The 19,908-nt window shown below is 33.9% G+C and overlaps 1 protein-coding gene across 1 annotated transcript in view; it reads right to left on the minus strand.

The window, feature by feature from the left end:
- Nucleotides 1-8,083: 8,083 nt before the first annotated feature.
- The window catches only part of Tmprss11a (transmembrane serine protease 11A), a 39,193-nt gene continuing 27,368 nt past the window's right edge, over nucleotides 8,084-19,908 (minus strand). The window contains exons 6-8 of the mRNA XM_076864994.2: nucleotides 18,690-18,949; nucleotides 15,109-15,251; nucleotides 8,084-8,245 (exon numbers count right to left, since the gene is read on the minus strand). Coding sequence (XP_076721109.2) covers nucleotides 8,084-8,245; nucleotides 15,109-15,251; nucleotides 18,690-18,949 — 565 coding nt within the window. The remainder of the gene's footprint in view (nucleotides 8,246-15,108; nucleotides 15,252-18,689; nucleotides 18,950-19,908) is intronic.

The raw sequence follows: 19,908 nt of genomic DNA on the forward strand, positions 1-19,908 counted from the left end.
ATTTTATACTATGATAGATGGCTGGATTAAGGAACAATTTACAGTCAAAAAGCAGAAATAAGCTATCTAGCTCACCCTGGAATTTAGTCAGTGTGTTTTTGTGTTATTTGTCTTGGAAGTTAATTTATTGATCTTCTTTTTTCAGGAGCATCTATGTGAGAAGTAAATAAGGAATTTGAATCAAATAGGAGGTGATATACTCGGAAGTGGTCCATAGAATATGTAATATGGCCCAGTGAAAGCCAACATGAGGACAGGCCTACTTTTAGTTTTCATGAAAAGCCAAAAGTAATGTTTATGCTTTTGTGCCAAGAGCAGGGTGAATGAGGAGACAGAGGTGTGGCTCTCTGTGAGTATGACTGCTGGCCTAGAAGTAATTACATCTTATTTCCTAGTTGCCCATCCAGAATCTTGGGAAAGCCAAAGGAGCTTTGGGTGTTAGAAGCATAGGTGAGAGCTTACACTGGACCACTGTGATGTGATAGGTTATGGAGCCAGATTATATTACTACTTTTAACAATTTCAGGAAAGAGAGCTGAGAAGAACTTTGAATGCTCTGTCCATCTAGAATTTGTTTTTAGTAAGATAATTGGCAACAGTTTTATAAGTGAGAATCTTCAAGGTTGTTCAAAGACAACCTTGGGTTGTTTTCCTTAGTGACCATATTTCTTCACATTTCTTTGCTTTGGCCACTTAAACCTTTTTTTTTTCCTGAGAAGGAGTTTTTATCAGGAACCCTAGAAGTAGCCATGTAGTCATGTAGTTCTTACAGATAATGACAGGGATTATTCCAATCTTTTCCCCTAAAGGAATTATGTATTATTATATCCTTGAAACTAATTCTCTAGTGTTAATAATAGACCTACAGTCATACCTAATTCTCTAGGAGATGGTTTCCACAAAGGTAAAATACCATGCTTACACAATATCAAGCACATTTAAGATTTATTAGAAATATTCCTTTGAGAGGGACCCATATCATGCAATCAAGGTCTAACTACCATGGCCTATATTACCATAATTACTATTATTCTTTTTGTTTGTTTGCTTTTTGCTTTCACTGGGAGCAGATGGCCAAAACTGCCAGAGAACTCCTCCAATCCTGGAAGCCAGGTTATTAATGATTCATTAGACAAACTTTTCCTTAGAATATCTAACCACCTTGAGAATTTTAAAGTTATCTATCCCCCAGGCTCCAACTAAAACAAATGATGCCTCAAGGAGAGCTGAAGAATTCCTATAGGTACTAGTGACTAATTGAATACCAAAACTTCTTGGGATTGCCCTGGAAGTCACATAATTCAGAGATCATCTAATTTATGAAGACAGTTGGCCAAAAAACTGAGTCAGAGAGATGCTTAACCTAGTACTTTTTCTGCATCACAATGTTGCTCTTGTCAATCACCATAACCCATGAGAAATATTCAACAGATCACAGAGAAATTTTTGGTGACCTCCCTAATTATACAGTACCATCTAATGGGACCAAATTTTTAACACCTATTTCAAAGTTTAAGGTAGATTAGGGTAATATGGGGAATTGTTCCTTTTAGATTTTTTTCTCCTTTTTCTAACTCCCAAAGCCTAATTTTATCTCTGATTTCCCCCCATTATCATTGATGTAACACTAGTATGGAAGTCTCCACAACCTTCATGAACTTAATAGTCTGTGTACTGGTTCGCTGTTCATACCATTATCATCAATTTACAGTGAAGTTTAAACTACATGATATTTGGCTATTAAATTATTTAAAAAATACATCTGGTGTCTGTTTCCTGCCTATATCTATTGATAAAAAAGAATTTTATCTTGATAATTATAAAAATTCCTGATTTTATATTTTATACCAACACTATAATTCAACAAATGAATAATTAATTTTCTTATATAGCTTCCCGCACAACTTCCTCTAGAACTGTTCTATATCTATATCTATATCTATATTCTATCACATATCCAAGGACTTCTGAGGCTCTGATACCTTTTTTTAATAATAGACATTCATTTTTTTGAGAAATTTTAGGTTCACAGAAAAATTGAGTGGAAAGTACATAGAGTTCACATATATGCCTTTGTCCCCACCCATGCACAGCCTCCTCCAAATCAATATCTCAAATCAAAGTGGTACAATTGGAACAATCAATGAGTCTACATTGACCCATCATTATTACTCAAAGTCCATAATTTAATTTATATTAGTGTTCACTCTTTACATCATTGTTGTGCATTTGTTTTGACACATGTACAATGACACATATTCACCAGTATTACTAGCATACAGAATAGTTTCACTTCAGTAAAAATTCTGTTCTTTACCTATTCATCCATTTCCTTATATGCCTTTCCCTTCCAGCCTCTGGCATTCACTGGTTCTTTTACTGTCTCCATCATTTGCCTTTTCCAGAATTCATGCAGTTGGAATCATAAAATACATAACCTTTTGAGACAAGTTTCTTTCCATAATGATATGCATTTAGAGTTCCCCTGTCTTTTCATGGTCTGATAGCTCATTTCTTTTGAGTGCTAAGTAATATTCCTTTGTTTGTATTGCCAAATTCATCGATCCATTAACCTACTGAGGACATCTCAGTTGCTACTAAGTTTTGGCGATTATATTTGCTATCAGTATGTGTGTGCAGATTTTTATGTGGACATAAAATTTCAGTTCATTTGATGAATGCTAAGGAGAGTGATTGCTGAATCCTATGGAAAGAGATGATTTTGTTTTGTATAAAGCTGACAAACTTTCTTCCAAAGTGACTATACCATTTTGCTTTCTCCTGGTAGCTTTTTAACACTTGGGAAATCTACAGGCCTTTCATGTATACCAAGATCAGGTGCAAATGGTATTTCAGTAGCACATAATCTTAGGTAAGACCATTGGGTAGAATATACCATCAGACTGTCTTTGGTCAGTGCCGGGTCTAGAGCTCTTATAGATGGGTCCCTTTGAGGTGTTCATATTTCTGTTCTAATTTGCTCCTTTAATTTTCCCCTCCATCAACATCAGTCCTTTCTTCCACAGCTCTCACCTAAGCATAGTTCACAAAGACTCTACTCTTTCTTAAATCTGCATATCCCAACAATGTTAACCAGACACAGAAAACACACATATGAAGTTCTCAGATCACAACTATTTTTGTCTAGTTAGAAGTATATAGGTTGGAGGGGAGATGTTATTTTAGTAACTTACCTCCCACCATAGGAATGTAGCAGACACATTTTGTTTTTTAATGAATAAACTGGTGATATTACCTTCAATTTGTTTGTCCTTATTTTTACCAATGATATAGTTATCTACTAAAATCTGCCTGATTTAACATTCTTTGGTCTGAATTTCCATAATTTCGTTTGAAACTGTTCTCTTCCAGATTCTTATTTCTAGGTAGATTTGTGTCTAGATTCTCCTTTTCACCAGTTAAAATCTTCAGATTAAACATCTAGAAGATGGCTTTGACTTGGCTTCTTTCCAAAACATGACTTCAGAAATTCTAACTTTAGCTCAATTACTATGGTTCACGTGTAAGTGAATTTTTAATTACTGTGTCTAAAATGTAAGATAAAGGCTCTGGGCAACCTACTTACTTGGAGAATGTTAACACTGTCACTCAGTTTGTCAGTCCTTTATTAGCCCATGAGCCCCAGAAGATTTCCATTACTATATTTATGGATTACAGAATAGCATTTAAAATTTGATGCTTTATTTAATGTAGTGACTTCTTCTGTGGGAGGATCCTCCAGAGCTTAAGAAAAAAGGTTTAAAAAAGTTAAATTGCCAATTAAATCTTGTTTACTAAGAGAAATAAAAGGACAGTCTTATATGGATATCTAAACTCTAAGAACCAAATGCCATCTATTATAAAACTGTTTTCCTTATTTCTGTGAGTTTTCAAAAAGGAGATTTTTTTACATTGAATTAGCTATTTTTTTATTTGTTCCAATATATTCATATGTGCATACAATAAAACAGTATAATTTGATCAGTTCATTCCCTAGTACCTTTCCTTTCCCTGCCATTCCTCCCCCTGTTCTCCTTCTTCTTTTCTACTGATCTCTCTTCTATTTTTTTAATTTGTTCTAATTAGTTAAACATAGCGGTGGAATGCATTTTGGCAGATTGTACACTAATGGAGCACAACTTCTCATTCCTCTAGGTGAACATGGTATAGAGTCACACCAGTAGTGTAATCATATATGTATATTAGGTTATAATGTCTGTTTCATTCTACTGTCCTTCCCATCCCCACAGCTCACCTCTCCTCTCACTCCCCTCTACAGTATTCGAAGTTCCTTCATCCTCTCCTACCTGCCCCACTACCCCACTATGGATTAGCATCTGCTTACCAGAGAAAACGCTTGACCTTTTTTTTTTCTTGGGATTGGCTTATTTCACTTTACCATGAGATTCTCTACGGCTTATTTCACTTATGATGGTTTTCTCTATTTCATCCATTTACCTGCAAATACCATAATTTCATTCTTCTGTAAGGCTCAGTAGTATTCCACTGTGTGTATGTATCACATTTTCTTTATCCATTAATCTATTGAAACGCATCTAGGTAGTCTCTATAGTTTAGCTATTGTGAATTGAGCTGTTATAAACATTGATGTGGCTGTGTAACTGTAGTATGCTGATTTTAAGTCCTATGGTTATCAACTGAGGAGTGGGATAGCTGGCTCAAATGGTGTTCCAAGTTTTCTGAGGTATTTCCATACTGCTTTCTATTGTGGTTGCACCAATTTGCAGTGCCACCAGCAATGTATGAGTGTACCTACCTCAAAAAGGAGATATTAAGTATGATTCCTAATTTTATCTTTAATATCTTCCATTAGGCAAATTCAGTAAGGAATGGCCCCCATCAGGGTACTATAATCATGGACATCTAGTATGGCCATTGAAAGTGCCAAGATTTGTGAGGTCCTTAGGTGAAGAAAGAACAAAGGACCATACTGATAGATCAAATAAAAGTGAAAAAAAGGAATGGGACTTGCTTTTTAGCCAAGGTTTACTTTTTGGCCTTATTTCCAAATATACCTATGGGTTTGAGATGTGATCATTTAAAGATATATGGGGAGAGATTTTGACTTAGAAAGGTTCCTGGGAAGGGATTGTCATGCATTAGGGCCTGCCTGTATTTTGGATACTTCTGGTGTAGGCAAAGAGCAGATGGTCTTTAGGATTGTTGAAGAAAATATAAATAGGACTATATAGGTTGAGATCCCAGTACAATGATGAGGTGTGAGGTCTTAACAACTGAGAACAGGTTTCTCAATTTCATAGACATAATTCTGTGTTAATTTATTCTTTCACTAAACATTAACCTAAAATATATACTGATTTTTGCTTTAAATATTATAGGGAATACAAAAATAAACTAGTCTTAAATCTTATGGAACTTAAAAATATTTTAAGAGATAATACATGTATGTAAAAACTATGCTACAGTGTAGAGTATTGTAAATGTTTTAAAGGAGAAACAAAAATGCTCAAAGAAGTTTGAATGAAGAGTAATTTTGCCTGTGATTATAAGAAAAGCATTCCTGAAAAGATGATACTTGAGCTTGATTTTGTAGATGAAGAGAACATATGATCAAAGAGAAGGGTGTGTTTAGAAAATGAAATGTAACAGGCATGTTATCAAGCAGTATACAAATATAAGAAAAAATGCTGTTGGTTACTTGGCAGATTTTAAAGGACCTTAAATGCATGGGGGCAGGGATTTAGGTTCTATTTTTCAAACAATGGGGAAAATGGAGATTATGGGAATAAAATTATTGAATAGCATTATATCCTGATAGCAATTTGCCAAGTGAATACATTGAGAGGTTTGAGGTAGGAATGATGGTGTGGTGAGATAATAACAATTGAATGTTAATAATGGTTAATGATTATAACACAATGTCTTTAGGCATTTCAGATAATGATGCAATAGGTTGTAAACTCAGTTTAGTTGGTGGTGTATTTTTTATCCATTCTGCTTGAACCACCATGATTGCAGCTCCCATCTTCCCTTCACCTGGGATGGTGGTGTGCTGTATTTTTTAAAATGTATAATAGAATACAATACAAATGTTAGAGTTAATTGCATCTAGTAAGGGTAATTAATGTTTTATGAACCTTCTTTCACAGTTTCTATAATATGTGTATGGAACTATGATGAAAAAATATGCAGTATTTCTTACTATGAATTATTCTTTATAAAACTCCATCTTCATGGTAATTTTTAATAGTGCTCTGTGGGTAAAAGTGCATGGAGTACTGCATATGTGGCCTATGTTAAGGGTGCCTGAGTGGCAAACCACTCCCCTCTTTCTAGGCGCATCAGCAGCAAACTGCTTATCCCATAGGCACAGCTCTAGGTGTGAGGTCACACTTACTCCATGGTCCATTCCTCGATTGGTTGCTGCAAGGACAGTTGGCAGAAATTCTATTGGTGGCTGCTTACAATCTGTTTAGCTACTGCCCGTATATATACATGGTAACTACACAATAAAATAAAATCTATAAAATCTCTGGAGGTCTTGATTTGTGACTCTGCAGCCACACTCTCCTCTACCCTGTTCTGTGGACCTCCTTGCTGAATGAGAGATAGCCCACACAGTGCTTTATAACTGTAGTTTAGGCATAAGAGAAACACAGACCCAGTAAAACTGTTTGTAGGATGCTCTGATCATCAGCTTTATTAGATTTTAAAATGATATATCAATATTTGCTTATATGTGACCTCAAATGAAATGTTACACAACAGTTCAGAAATAAGATCATTTCCTGAATCTTAACATTAAAATTCATATTACCACCATAATACAGAATAATTTATACTTGGACTATATGAGTAAATAAATGTCTCCCAAGCCTGCAAACAATGATAATTCATGGGTACTGCCAAGCTGAATAATATTTCCATAAAATCTTTGACTAATTCTGTTATGAAATATAGAATACTAACTTTCTTATTCAATTCATGAGACACTTTAATTAGGGAGCGTATTTTCTTTTTCAGAAAACTTTGTAAATTGTATTGGTATGTTCTCAAAATCTTTTTTTTTTTTAACTTGTTTTAAATACTAGAATTCCAAATGGCAATACTCATGTCAAGAGCTTTAGAAACTCATTGGTTGTAGAAATACAAGGGAACAAATTTTTCTTTCTATGGGGAAAGACAATTTTCTTTGATTCTTTTAGGTATTAGTATTCTCAATTACTTTCAGGCCTTTTACCTTACAATAATAAAGGACAAAATCTCCCCCTGGTGATCAAAACATGTAAGTGCATCTTTAAAATGTCATTTTAAAATGGCCTGGGACTGCTCATAAAGCTACTATCACCCTCCACCTAATTTTCAAAACAAAATACATTTTTGATTAGGTAATTACTACATATATCAAACATTAATCGGATTTTTTTAGTATATCTGTAGTATGAGAATGTGTGTGTGTATGTGTATGAATGTGCGTGTTAAAAATTACAAAAAAGTTTTCACAACTATGAGTTAGAAGATTATTGCCTTAATTTGCCATCAGACTTTGTGAAATATAATTTCCTTTAGGAAAGTCCCCTAAATGCATTTAGAATAGCAAATTTATTTTTTGTGGCAGAAAATCTCTTGGAAAACCTGGGAAAACAGGGCATTAAAAAAAATGTACTTGTGAAGCTTATGAGCTCTGGAAAGGAGACAGGAAATTATGTAAACATTCCTTGAACTCCTTGAAAGTTCAGAAAGCTTCTCATTTAAGGGGAAAATCCTGAGAAAAGCATACCGTATCACAAGGGATCTTTAAAAAAATCTGTATTGCAGCTCATGTATACTTCAACTTATTAATTTTAAAGAGCTGAATATCTCTGCTCTAATTTTCAAGCCAGGTAAAATGACCCATTACTTTACAAATAAATTATCCCTTATAAATTGGCTGTAGATTACTGAATAACTAAAATGATTGTAAAATAAATCATGTTCTGTATCTCATGTTGCCAGATCCAAACACTGAATATTACTTCATTGTACTAAGCCCACTGAATATCCACATTCTCATACATGTATGACCTGTATACAGTGCTCTTTGTTTAACTTTTATGGTGAGTTAGAGGCCTGTTTTTGAAGCAATCCAGCGTCGGTAATAAGTTACTTGTGTGTAGACTCCAGGTTTGTTCTTTTGACCACAGTTATCTCCCCAGCTCACAATTCCAATAAGATACCAGGTATCTTTAAGATCTTTTATAACTAATGGTCCCCCAGAATCACCCTGAAAATTTAAAAAAAAGGAGAAAGAAATTAGATTGACATTAAGCTTATTATTTATTTCAATGAACTATGTTTTATTATTAGAAGACAGTATTTTATTATAGCTAACAATGCAGAATAATTAACTGAAACATGAAATTAAAAATTATAAATAGCTTTAAGGTTCAATTTCCATATCTTTATATTATTATTTTTTTTTGTACAGAATACATAGTTAAAAGGAAAAATGAATATGAAGAATTTTATGTCTCACTTTCCTTATTCAGCCTGTTTCCCTAGGAGTAGCCACTTCATGCTGGTTTAATAATTTCTTAGAATATCTGATTCCTTATCACTAAATAATATGCACAAATGAATATTTCATAGATTTAGACTGTATATATTTATTTTCTGTTATATAGGTGAAGATTTAGCTGTTTTACAACCACTTCACAACTTTTCCTCACCATATCTTTATGTTATGTATCTCCATTTGGATTAAATTGAAACTCGATGTTTACTTTAATCTCACTTAGTAAATGTCATTTATTCGTGAATCAAGCAACCTATTTTGATTATGTTACATTTGACCTTTGTTGGGCAGAGTTTGGTTTCCTAGAATTAATAATACACTTTTTTTCCCCTTCTTCTTCTCCTTCTTCTTCCTTGTTTTGGGGGTGTGGAGTGGGTACTGGGGATTGAACCTAGGGGTGCTTAACCACTGAGCCATATCCCCAGCCTTTTAAAAAATTTATTATTATTATTCATTTTGAGACAGGGTCTCACTAAGTTGCTTAGGTCCTTGCTAAGTTCCTGAGGTTGGTCTTGAATTTGTGATCCTCCTGCCTTAGCCTCCTGAGTCACCGGCAAGTGACACCATTCTGGGCTATTCTTTGGCTAATTTTCCATGTACCTTGGCAAATGTTTAATGTTTCAAAAAAATCTATGTAGATCTAACAATAATATTTACTAGTACTCAAGGATATCAGAGAACATGTCAGTTCTGGAGACTGAGCCCAAGAGTGCTTTACCACTGAGGTACATTCCCAGCTCTTTTTATTTTTAATCTGAAGACAGGATTTCTCTAAGTTGCTTAGAGCCTCTTAAAACTTGAGATTCTTCTACCTTAGCCTCCTGAATCACTGTGATTATATGCTATGCCACCACAGGAACACATCAGTTGTTTACTTCTGAAGATGTTCCCCATCTCAGCATACACATAATTGCTCAATTTCCCTCTGTTTCCTGCATACTCACACACACACACACACACACACACACACACACACACACACATGCCTTCCTTTTATAATGACTTAGATTGGTTACTCTAAACTTGCTGTAGAGATAATCCTGAGACTGTGTAGCCATCACCATTCTTTTGTGTTGATTTCATAATGCTTTGGGTTCCTTAACTTCCACTTTCTTGATTTTTCTCCCTCATTTTGATAAAGTATCCTACCAGGGGGTTTCCTAAGAAAGACGTGCTTCCAAAGTTCTTATTACCTGTTTGAAAAGGCAGGGCACAAAGGCACCAAGGTGCTATAATACAGAAAACTGTAAATGCCAAACAAAGGGCACAGTTAGTAACAGAAGAGAACAGAGACAAAGAACATAGTGGGGGTAGACTTAGAAGCTTTCACACACACACACACACACAAAAGAGGATTTATTCTCTTTAAAAATAAAATTTATAAAATAATATATATATAAAACCTAGATGCCCTTAAATAGATGAATGGATAAAGAAATGGTAATACATATATACAATGGAATATTATTCAGCATCAAAAGAGAATAAAAATATGAAACTTGCAGGTAAATGATGGAGTTGGAGAATATCATGCTAAGTGAAGTACGCCAGCCTCCCAAAAACCAAAGGCTGAATGTTTTCTCTGATAAGTGGATGCTGGTCCATAATGGGACAGGGGATGCGATGAGTGGAAAAACTTTGGATTGGGCAAAGGGGAGTGAGAGAAAGGGTGGGGGCATGGGTTAGGAAAGATGGTAGAATGAGACAGACATCATTACCCTAGGTACATGTATGATTGCAGGAATGGTGTGATTCTACTTTGTGTATAACCAGAGAAGTGAAAAATTGTGCTCCATTTATGTACAACGAATTGAAGAACATTCTGTTGTCATGTAAAACTGATTAGAATATATTAAAAAGAGAAATATCTCTATTCTAAAAATTATAAAACACTGATGAAAGGATTGCAAGAAGTATAAATAAATGGAAAGATATTCAATGTGCATGGACTGAAAGAATACGTATTGCTAAAATGTCTATACAACCCAAAGTGATTTATACAGTCAATGAAATCTCTGCCCAAATTCCAATGGCATTCTTTAAAGAAATAGAACAAAACAAAAACAAAATCCTAAGATTCATATGGAATTACAAAAGACTAAAATTGCTAAATCAGTATTGAACAAGAAGAACAAAATTGAAAGCATTGTAAATCCTGATTTCAAAGTATATCACAAAGCCATAGTAATCCAAACTATATGATCCTGGCATTAAAACAGACACAAAAAATCAATGGAATAGAATTGAGAACCCAGAAATAAACCTACACATTCAGAGTCAACTACTATTTGACAAGAGAACCAAGAATATGCAGTGGAGAAAGGAAAGGACAGTCTCTTCAGTAAACAGTGTTGGGAAAATTAGGTAGCTTCAAGCAAAATATTGAAACTGGACCCTTACGTAGCTTAAAAGAGTTAACTTAAAATGGATTAAAGACACAAATGTAAGCCCTGAAATTATAAAACTCCCAAGGAAAATGCTCCTTGACACTGTTCTTGTTAATGATTTTTTAGATATGACATTGAAAGGACAATCAACAAAAGAGAAAATAAATAAATGGGACTACATCAAACTAAAAAGCTTCTGTGCAACAAAGGTAATAAGCAACAAAATGAAAAGGAAATATACAAAATTAGAGAAAATATTTGCAAGTCATATATATGATAAAGGGTTAATATTCAAAATATGCAAAACTTTACATAACTCTATATCAAATAATGAATAATGCAATGAAAATTGGGCATATAACCTGAATAGACATTTCTAAAAAGGAGACATACAAATGGCCAATAGTATAATATAAGATGTTAAGATCACTAATCATTAGAGAAATGCGATCAAAATCATGAGATATCACTCCATACCTATTAGGATGGATATTACCAAAAAGTCAAGATACAACATCAGTTGAAGAGGATGAGAACCCTTGTATATGGTTGGTGAGAATGTAAATTGGTACAGCCCTTATGAAAAAGTACGATTCCTCAAAAAAGTTAAAATTAAGACTACCACATGATCCAATGATCCCACTTCTAAGTATTTAAGTGAAGCAAACCAAATCAGTAACTCAAATAGACATCTGCACACTGCAGTATTATTCAGAGTATCCAAGACATAACTACCTAAGTGTCTATTAATGAATGGTTGGCTAAACAAGACACACACACACACACACACATACACACACATACACACACACCTCTGAACATTATTCAGCTATTTTTAAAAGAACCTGCTATTTGTGATAACACAATGAAATTGGAGAACATTATTACATGAAATAAGTCAGACATAGGAAAACAGAGTATTATCTCACGTGTGGAATCTAAAAAGTCAAACTCACTGAAACAGAGTACATTGGTAGTTTCCAAGGACTGTGGGAGAAATGTTGATCAAAGGGTATAAATTTTGAATTATAAAATGACCAAATCCTGGTAATCTAATGTATATCATGGATGATGCTGAATAGATTAATTTTATTGTGATAATCATTATAATATGTATGTCAAATTATATACATTTCTTATTTACTATATATTTTTCATTTAAAAATCAAATATGCTCTTATAATCCAGAAGAAAAAGACAAATAAGATTTATAAAATATAATATATATGTATAAATAATATAATATGAATAAGAAAAGTAATATTAGTATGAGTTAATATTAAAAACAAACTAATAAAAAATGAATTTAGAACAATAAAAGTAATATAAATTATATAAAATATATAAAATGTAATATACAAACTAACACAACACTTGTGGGCTCTCAGTAGGTAGGAGGACAGATGACATCCTTGGTGAGGAAGTGGTGTGGATGAGGGTGCATTAGCAGTTCCTCATGTTAGTGTCTCAAAAGCACCTCAAACTCCAAATGGCTGATGTTGGACTCAGATCTCTGTAGGATGTGTAACTTTGCCCTGACATGTTTACCACATTTTTTCAAATTATTTAAACCAGAAATTGAATTATTTTAGTTTTTTAGCCAGAAATTTAGATATCATGTTTTGATACCTACTTTCTCCAATCATATAAAAATTATCCCTTCACTTGTCAATATTAGCTCCTAACTTCTTTGTCTAGCTCTGTCTACATGCTACCTGCTTAGTCCAAATTACCATATTTCACCTGGATTTTTGTTACACAGGCTAACTTATCCACTATGGCCATATCCAGATTTTCTCCTTACTGTGAGCAGAATGATTTTCAAAATGTTCAAATTTGATTGAAAAACTCTTTTAACTTAATAAACAAATAATACTACTCAGGAAGTGTTTTGAGAACTTTATACATATTAACTAATTTAGTATAAACCCCCTGATTAAAAATTTTAGTGCTTTCCATTGCTTTTAGGAAAAAGGGCAAAATACTTCAGGTTGCTGATTGCCCTGCCAGGCAATCCTCTTACCTCACCTGGCAACATTTTTCCATTGCTTTTAGGAAAAAGGGCAAAATACTTCAGGTTGCTGATTGCCCTGCCAGGCAATCCTCTTACCTCACCTGGCAACATTGAGCCTATATGTTCTGTAATATGCTAAAGGTCTTCTTCAGTTCCTAAGCTCTCCCTAGCCACTTCATCATTACAACCCTCCTGGTTAACGCCTTCTCTTTTCTGCTAATTCAACTCTAGCTACCCTTCAACTTTAGCTTCACCTCTCTTAATAGTGTGTTCATTTTCATATATTCTTATAGAAATATGTCCTTTTTCTTCCAAGCACTCTACTGCAGGCATCTTCCTTTCATTACTGTATATTCTGTATTAACACACATCTATGTACTTAACAGTCAGTTCCCTGAAAGCAGGTTCCGTGTAGTAGTTGGTATGGTACATGGCACAAAGTAGGGAGTTTAAACCTTTTTGAACAAATAGGAGACGCAGAATGAATAAAACAATTACCAGGGAAAATTCTGGACTAATTTTCCTATATATTATGTTCTCAACTATCAGAATTTGAATTATGCTTCCTCCAGAAAACTATTGCCAAAACCCATCTACTGTTTTTTGGAATGATTTTGAAGGCCATATTGAGAGAACTTACCCATCAGTGCCTGGATGGTTGTTAGAACTAGAAATTTTTCTTTTTCAACTCTTGGTTGAACTATAAACAGTAGCAAAATTACAAAACTGCACTAAGTTGTGAAAACTTTCCATTTCTGGCTTTGATATCAGCAGTTCTGATCCTTTGTCATTTGGGTTTGGATCTTTCCTCACTAGACTTCTGGTGGAGAAATTAAGGTCTCTCTCTTCTTATTCTGCATATCAGGCATGGAATTTATTGAGTTCCAGATCAATATGCCATTGATGCTTGAACTTCTATTTTATCACCACATACCCCAGTAAAAATCACTGTACTTGTGTCTTGGATCCTTAAGCCTGAGTCACTTCCCTGAGAACTCACCCTAATTTTGTATAGGTTTGTTTCATTATTAATTTGCCCAGACAGGCAGGAATTTTACCTCTGCTCCAATCCACTGAGGCTTCCCTAGGACCACCAATACTTCTGAGGCTTCTCAGTAATCTCACTGATTGAAGTCTCATCCTTCTTCTCCAAATCTACTGATGATACCTTCCACGTGTTTCCCATGATGTTAACCTTGCTGGAATCCCTCAATTCTGGTTGCCTTCCTCCACACATTCTTGGCAACTGAAGTTAAACATGTGCCAGATCCTGCTCATAAAGCCTATATGCTACAAAACTCACTGCTCCTTTTCTAACAGATGTTGCCCATGCGGTGCAGTTTTGATGATTCTGGACAGGGTTTTCTGCCATTTGATGTCAATACTATACCTATTATTTAGCCACATAGAGTCACCTTGTTGGAGTTTCAAGAATATCATATTAAAAACCAAATGCCTCTAGGAAGATGAACACTCATACCTTTGCCAGAAATATATATGCCAGATAGATGGTAGAGGACAGAGAAAGGCACCGGAAAGAACTTTAGGCTACTGCCAACTTGGTCTAATCCAATCTTTTCATTGTTAATTAGCCCTTTAACCACATATACTCCTTATGCTGATTCCCAAAAAATTACATGGGATGCCCTGAAGTATGATTTGTAACTATACCTTTATAGTTTGGCTATGCTCTTTCTCTTTTCTATAATGTTCTTTTCTTATTCTGCAATTGGGCAAGTGCTATTTGTTCTTTAGAACATATTGAAATATCATCTCTCTGACACTAGCTCCAAAAATGTTCCTTTCAGGGAGAAAATATTTGTTCCCCATTATGTTATTTATAACATCATAGTATTTCCTTTTTTAGGATGTGAACCCTTTAAGAAAAGATACTTTGCTTTATTAATCTTTGGATTTCTGGTTATTAGGAAATTTTAATTTTATTGGTTTGTTTGATAGCATTAAAGAAACATTTTACTTATTTTATTTAGCTTATTAAAACATTTTAAACCATGTATTTGCTATAAAATTTACATTTAGAACTTTTTGGAGCTGATGTGATATCTGTATTTTGTACTAATATAAAGAATATAGAATATTTTCTGGGTAAGATAAAAAAATTTTTTTGGGGGGGGTTATGAAATTTACATTATTTTCTCTCTCCAACCTACCCTGCAAGCATCATAAATTCCTTCCAGATATCCAGCACAGAACATTCCAAATTTTATATCATTGCCATACACCTGTGGTTGCTTGCACACATCATTACTTATGATCTTCACTTTGGCTTCTCGTAGATTGTTTTGGGATTCCCCTGAAGAGAAAACAAAGCAGTTTTAATTTGTATAATGAGCCTTACCTAGAGCAATGTCGAGAAGACTTGTTTCTAATCTTCATTCTAAAACTGTCAATATAGAATGAGGTTAACATAAGCAGTCCTAGAGAAAAATTTTCTAATTAAAATTTGGCACATTTAGGGATCATTATTTTCTATAACATTTTTATAAATAACTCTACAAGCAAGAAAACCTTTTGGTCTAAACCTGTAATCCCAGTGATTTGGGAGGTAAAGCCAGAAGGATCACAAGTTTGAGGCCTATCTTGGCAAAAATAAAAGAACTATGGATGTAATCTTGAGCCTGAGTTTGGGTTCTATTCCAAATACCACAAGAAAAAATCAGCTTATATTTTTAAAAAGGCATTTCATTTTTTATGAAGTCTGTATTTGTGGATTTCAGATTGTTCCCAGAAACTTTATAAGCTTAGTTTTCTCTCTCAGCTTCATAAAATAACTATCATACCACACACATTTATTTTATCCTTTACAGTAAAAAAACTTTTTTAAAACAAAGGATGAACCTTTGTTTTTATTCATTGTTTTGCATGTGGTGCTGAGAATCGAACCCAGTGCCTCACACATGCTAAGCAAGCACTTTACTACTGAGCCACAACTCCACCCCTTATCCTTTACATTTTATAAAGAGCTTTCACATATAAAATTAATTGACAACATGGCATTTCTTATATAAGTTAGGTACTCTAGGATATAAAACCCCTGAAGTCAATATTATTGTAGGCAGACTTTGTATTAGACTAAAAATAGTCTATGCATTATGGGATTCCTTATATCAAAATATGTATTGCTTCGGAAACCATGACACACTGGTTGCTAGGTTTCTGGGATGGTCCGCCAAATTGTGGTGTGATTCTCCTCCCCCAGAAGCATGTGTAAAACATGTTAATATAATAGACATCATTCTCATGATTAGGTTAATGTTTTATGGCAAAAGTGTGTGAATTTTACAGTTGAAAGTAAGATCACTCATCAGATTGACGTTGAGTTAATCTAAAGGCAAATTATCTAAGGTAGGCCTGACCAAACTAGGGAAGGTTTTTCAGAAAGAACTTGGAATTTCCCTGAGTTCAGAGATACTTTCCCAGTGGCATTGAGGAAGCAAGCTACCATGAGTTCTAAAGCTGCAAGAAACAGAATTCTGTTTACAACAGGTAAGCTTAGAAGGGAATCCTGAGCCACACCTGAGACCATACCCCAGTTGATATCTTGATTGCAGTTTTGTGAGTCTCTGAGGAGAAGACCCCACTAAGCTGAGTCTGAGCTTGTGACTCATGGACATGATGAGATAATAATAAATGGATGCTATTGTAAGCCGTGACATTTGTACTAATTTGTTATGCAGTAATCAAAATCTAATACAGATACCATCTCAAGATTTTCAAGATCATTTTAAGATTTATTTTTGGAGAACAATTTGCACATATAGAATATAAGTGAATAATTCAGAAATATATTAAGGAATTTTAAAAGTGATTTTGTTCTTTGAATACAATTATTTTGCCTACTACATTATCCAGTACAGTGCTGGGAAGGGTAAAGTGAAACTGACAATCTATATGTAAATTCATAACTTTTCCAGTAAATTAGTTGGTAAATATTTCACAATTATAAAAAGCATATCCCATAAATTTTGGATATCCCTCACTATATTTTATGTACTGGGGAAATACTTAAAAACATTTTTTACAAAGTATCAATTTTTATCAAAGAATCAGGTTTTTACATATCAATTTTCTTTATTGTTTTAAATTTTATTCATTTCTATTCTTTTCTTTATTATTTACTTCTGCTTGTTTTAGGTTTATTTTTCTCTACTATACTAGTTTCTTGAGGTGGGAACGTAGATTATTGATTTGACATGTTTCTTCTTCACTAATGCAAGCATTTGCTATGCATTCTCTCTTTATTTTACTGCATTCTGCATACAGGATTCAGTATTCATTCAGTTTAATGTATTTTAAAGATTTGCTTGTGACTTCCTCTTATTTAAGGGTATGATGACTAATTGTTAAGCATTTGGAGATTTTCCTGTTATTTTTACTTTGGTGATTTCTAATTTGAACCTCATGGTCAGAGAACATACTTCGTGTGATTTCAGTTTCTTTGTGTTTGTTAAGCTTTGCTTTGTGATCTGGTGTTGACTGATACTTAATGTGTATACTGCTGTTTTTTGATTAAATGTTCTACAAATACCAGATTCTATTGTTATTAACAAAATATTATGACGGGTATTTTTCTATGCTAACCTCAAACTACTGAGAGAAAATGAATTTTTCTACAAAGCCAAAGGGAATTCATGATGCTTCTCTCATAATTATGAAGCAGAGATTGCAAACCTTTTCTTAAGAGGAAACTCATTAGAAACAGTGTAGACATAGTGAGGTTATCAGGCTTGCCCCTTTAATCTATTGGAATAGATAACCTGTGGGTAGCATTTTCTGTGATTGGCAATAAGACCTTAAAGAAAGTGATGAATATTCAGTATGTACATAGAGTACTTGGAGAAACTCTAGAGACCACAAATCCTATTCTTGGCTATGTTAAAGAGTATTCCTTGTCTCTTAATGGAGCTGAGAATTACAGGCGTATTCCTCATATTTTGTTGTATATAAATAAATTGTATAGATTTCTGATAATGTATTTTATCTTTCTCAGAAATCCCTTTTCACCTTCTCAAACCTGGAATTAAAGAAACCCTCTAACTATTGTTAAATATATGTGCCTGGACTACCTTATAGAATCCACAGTGTGCCTGGGAATGTTACAAAATAGTCAATAACCAAGTCATTATTATTTTCTAAGAGATTGTTAGTATATCGAGTTGAATAATTTTAGAGAATAAAATATGTTTGGTGATCTTATCTCTATGCTCTTCTTATTCAAAGTCACCCTCAAATTAACCTCTTTAGTAAATTTTAGAAAACTTTGAAAATTTTAGAAAATTATAGAAAACTTTGCTGTAGTATTTGAGTATTTGAGTCGGTCATTCAATTGGAGCATCACTAGGCCTGCTGTTGGAAATGTTTGCCACTAAGTGGAGCTAGAATCCCTCCAAACGAAGCTAATTGAGGACAATAGAGCCAAGAAATACAGTTTCCAAGATCCAGAGCTCAATGACACCATACAAACTCGTGGAATCTAGCTGTGTCCAAAGTCACTTCTTACCACTATTGACTTCCAAGGTATAAAGAACATTTGCAGTTTTTGTTTGTTTATTTGTTTTGTCTTTGTTTCTACTTTGGTTCATTTGAATTGAATTTCAGTCACTTGCAAAATAAGGGCCCTTGACTAACACAACCAAACTGTGGAAATCACTGGCAGGATGATACTAGTGGAGATTAAATCACACTGCCCTAAAGGGACTTAGCCTTTCTTTAGCTTTTCTGAGATACCTACCACCATAATAAAGTGCTCCAAATCCTGTGATGTAGACAGTTGAATTTGGTGGGAAGGATGCAGAAGCTTCTGGCAAACAAATCCGGCGTATGTCATCTGAAAAGGTGACTCTAGGATAGAACTGCACAACGGCAATGTCATACTCCCTTGCTGGGGAGCGATATCGCTCATGGACAATGATTCTCCTTACTTCTCTTTTCATTAAGGGAGGATTTATTGTTGTTCCAAAAGTAACAGTCCATTGACGTGGATTTGCATTACTGGAAAAGGTTAGAAATTAACAGAATATATGAACTACCAGAACATACAAACAACATTAATTGCATTTAGGCCAATAAAAGAGAAAATACCATCTTGATAATGCTTGGTTGCAATGATATCTTTCTTTGATCATTTGAACAGTCTATTGCTAGTATTTTTTAAGGATAAATATATGTAAATAACTATTGGCACATACAGTATTATTCACCTATTCCTTCAGCAAATACTTGTTGAGAAACTATGTGTTGAATATTATCAAAATGCTAGTGACAAAGAGTTGAACAAGATATAAGTTTTAGATAACAGGACTATTAGGTTTGAGGGAAGGAGAAAAATCAAAACAAATTAAAAAGTAGATAAATAACTTCAATGAAAAGCTTATGGATAAAATAGAGTTTTATATATATATATATATAAAACTCTATATATATATATATAATATATAGTAGTTAGGGAAGACTTTTTTGGGAGAACAACACTCTTAGGCTGAGACATGGCAGATGAGGAGTAAGCAATAAGAGGATAAGGTAGTCAGGTTTCCAGGCAAACATCCAAAGATCTTGGACCAGATGGGCTTTGATTTAGAACATGAAGTTAAGGATGGTGGACGATGAGATTAGAAAGGTAGACAGGCAATAGAGTATCTTATAGGACATGACAGAGTGCTTAAATTTTATTCAAGTAGGAATCCACTTGCTGTTTTCAAGGAAGGGAGTTATGTAGTCTCATTTACATTTTCAAAAAAATCATATAGGTTCTTTCTGGAAACTAGATTGTTGGATCTATTTAATAGACCTTGTATTTTATTACATTTGTAGATGATAATAAATCTAAAAAAAAACCCAAAATGAGATATACTAAAACATTATTATGCTTTCTAAACTTTAACCTTCTAACCTGAGCTCAAATCCACCAGATGAAAATCAATGCTAATTAATTATGAGAAATATAAATGTGT

Source organism: Callospermophilus lateralis, chromosome 8 (genome assembly GCF_048772815.1).
Source record: "Callospermophilus lateralis isolate mCalLat2 chromosome 8, mCalLat2.hap1, whole genome shotgun sequence".
Lineage (NCBI taxonomy): Eukaryota > Metazoa > Chordata > Mammalia > Rodentia > Sciuridae > Callospermophilus > Callospermophilus lateralis.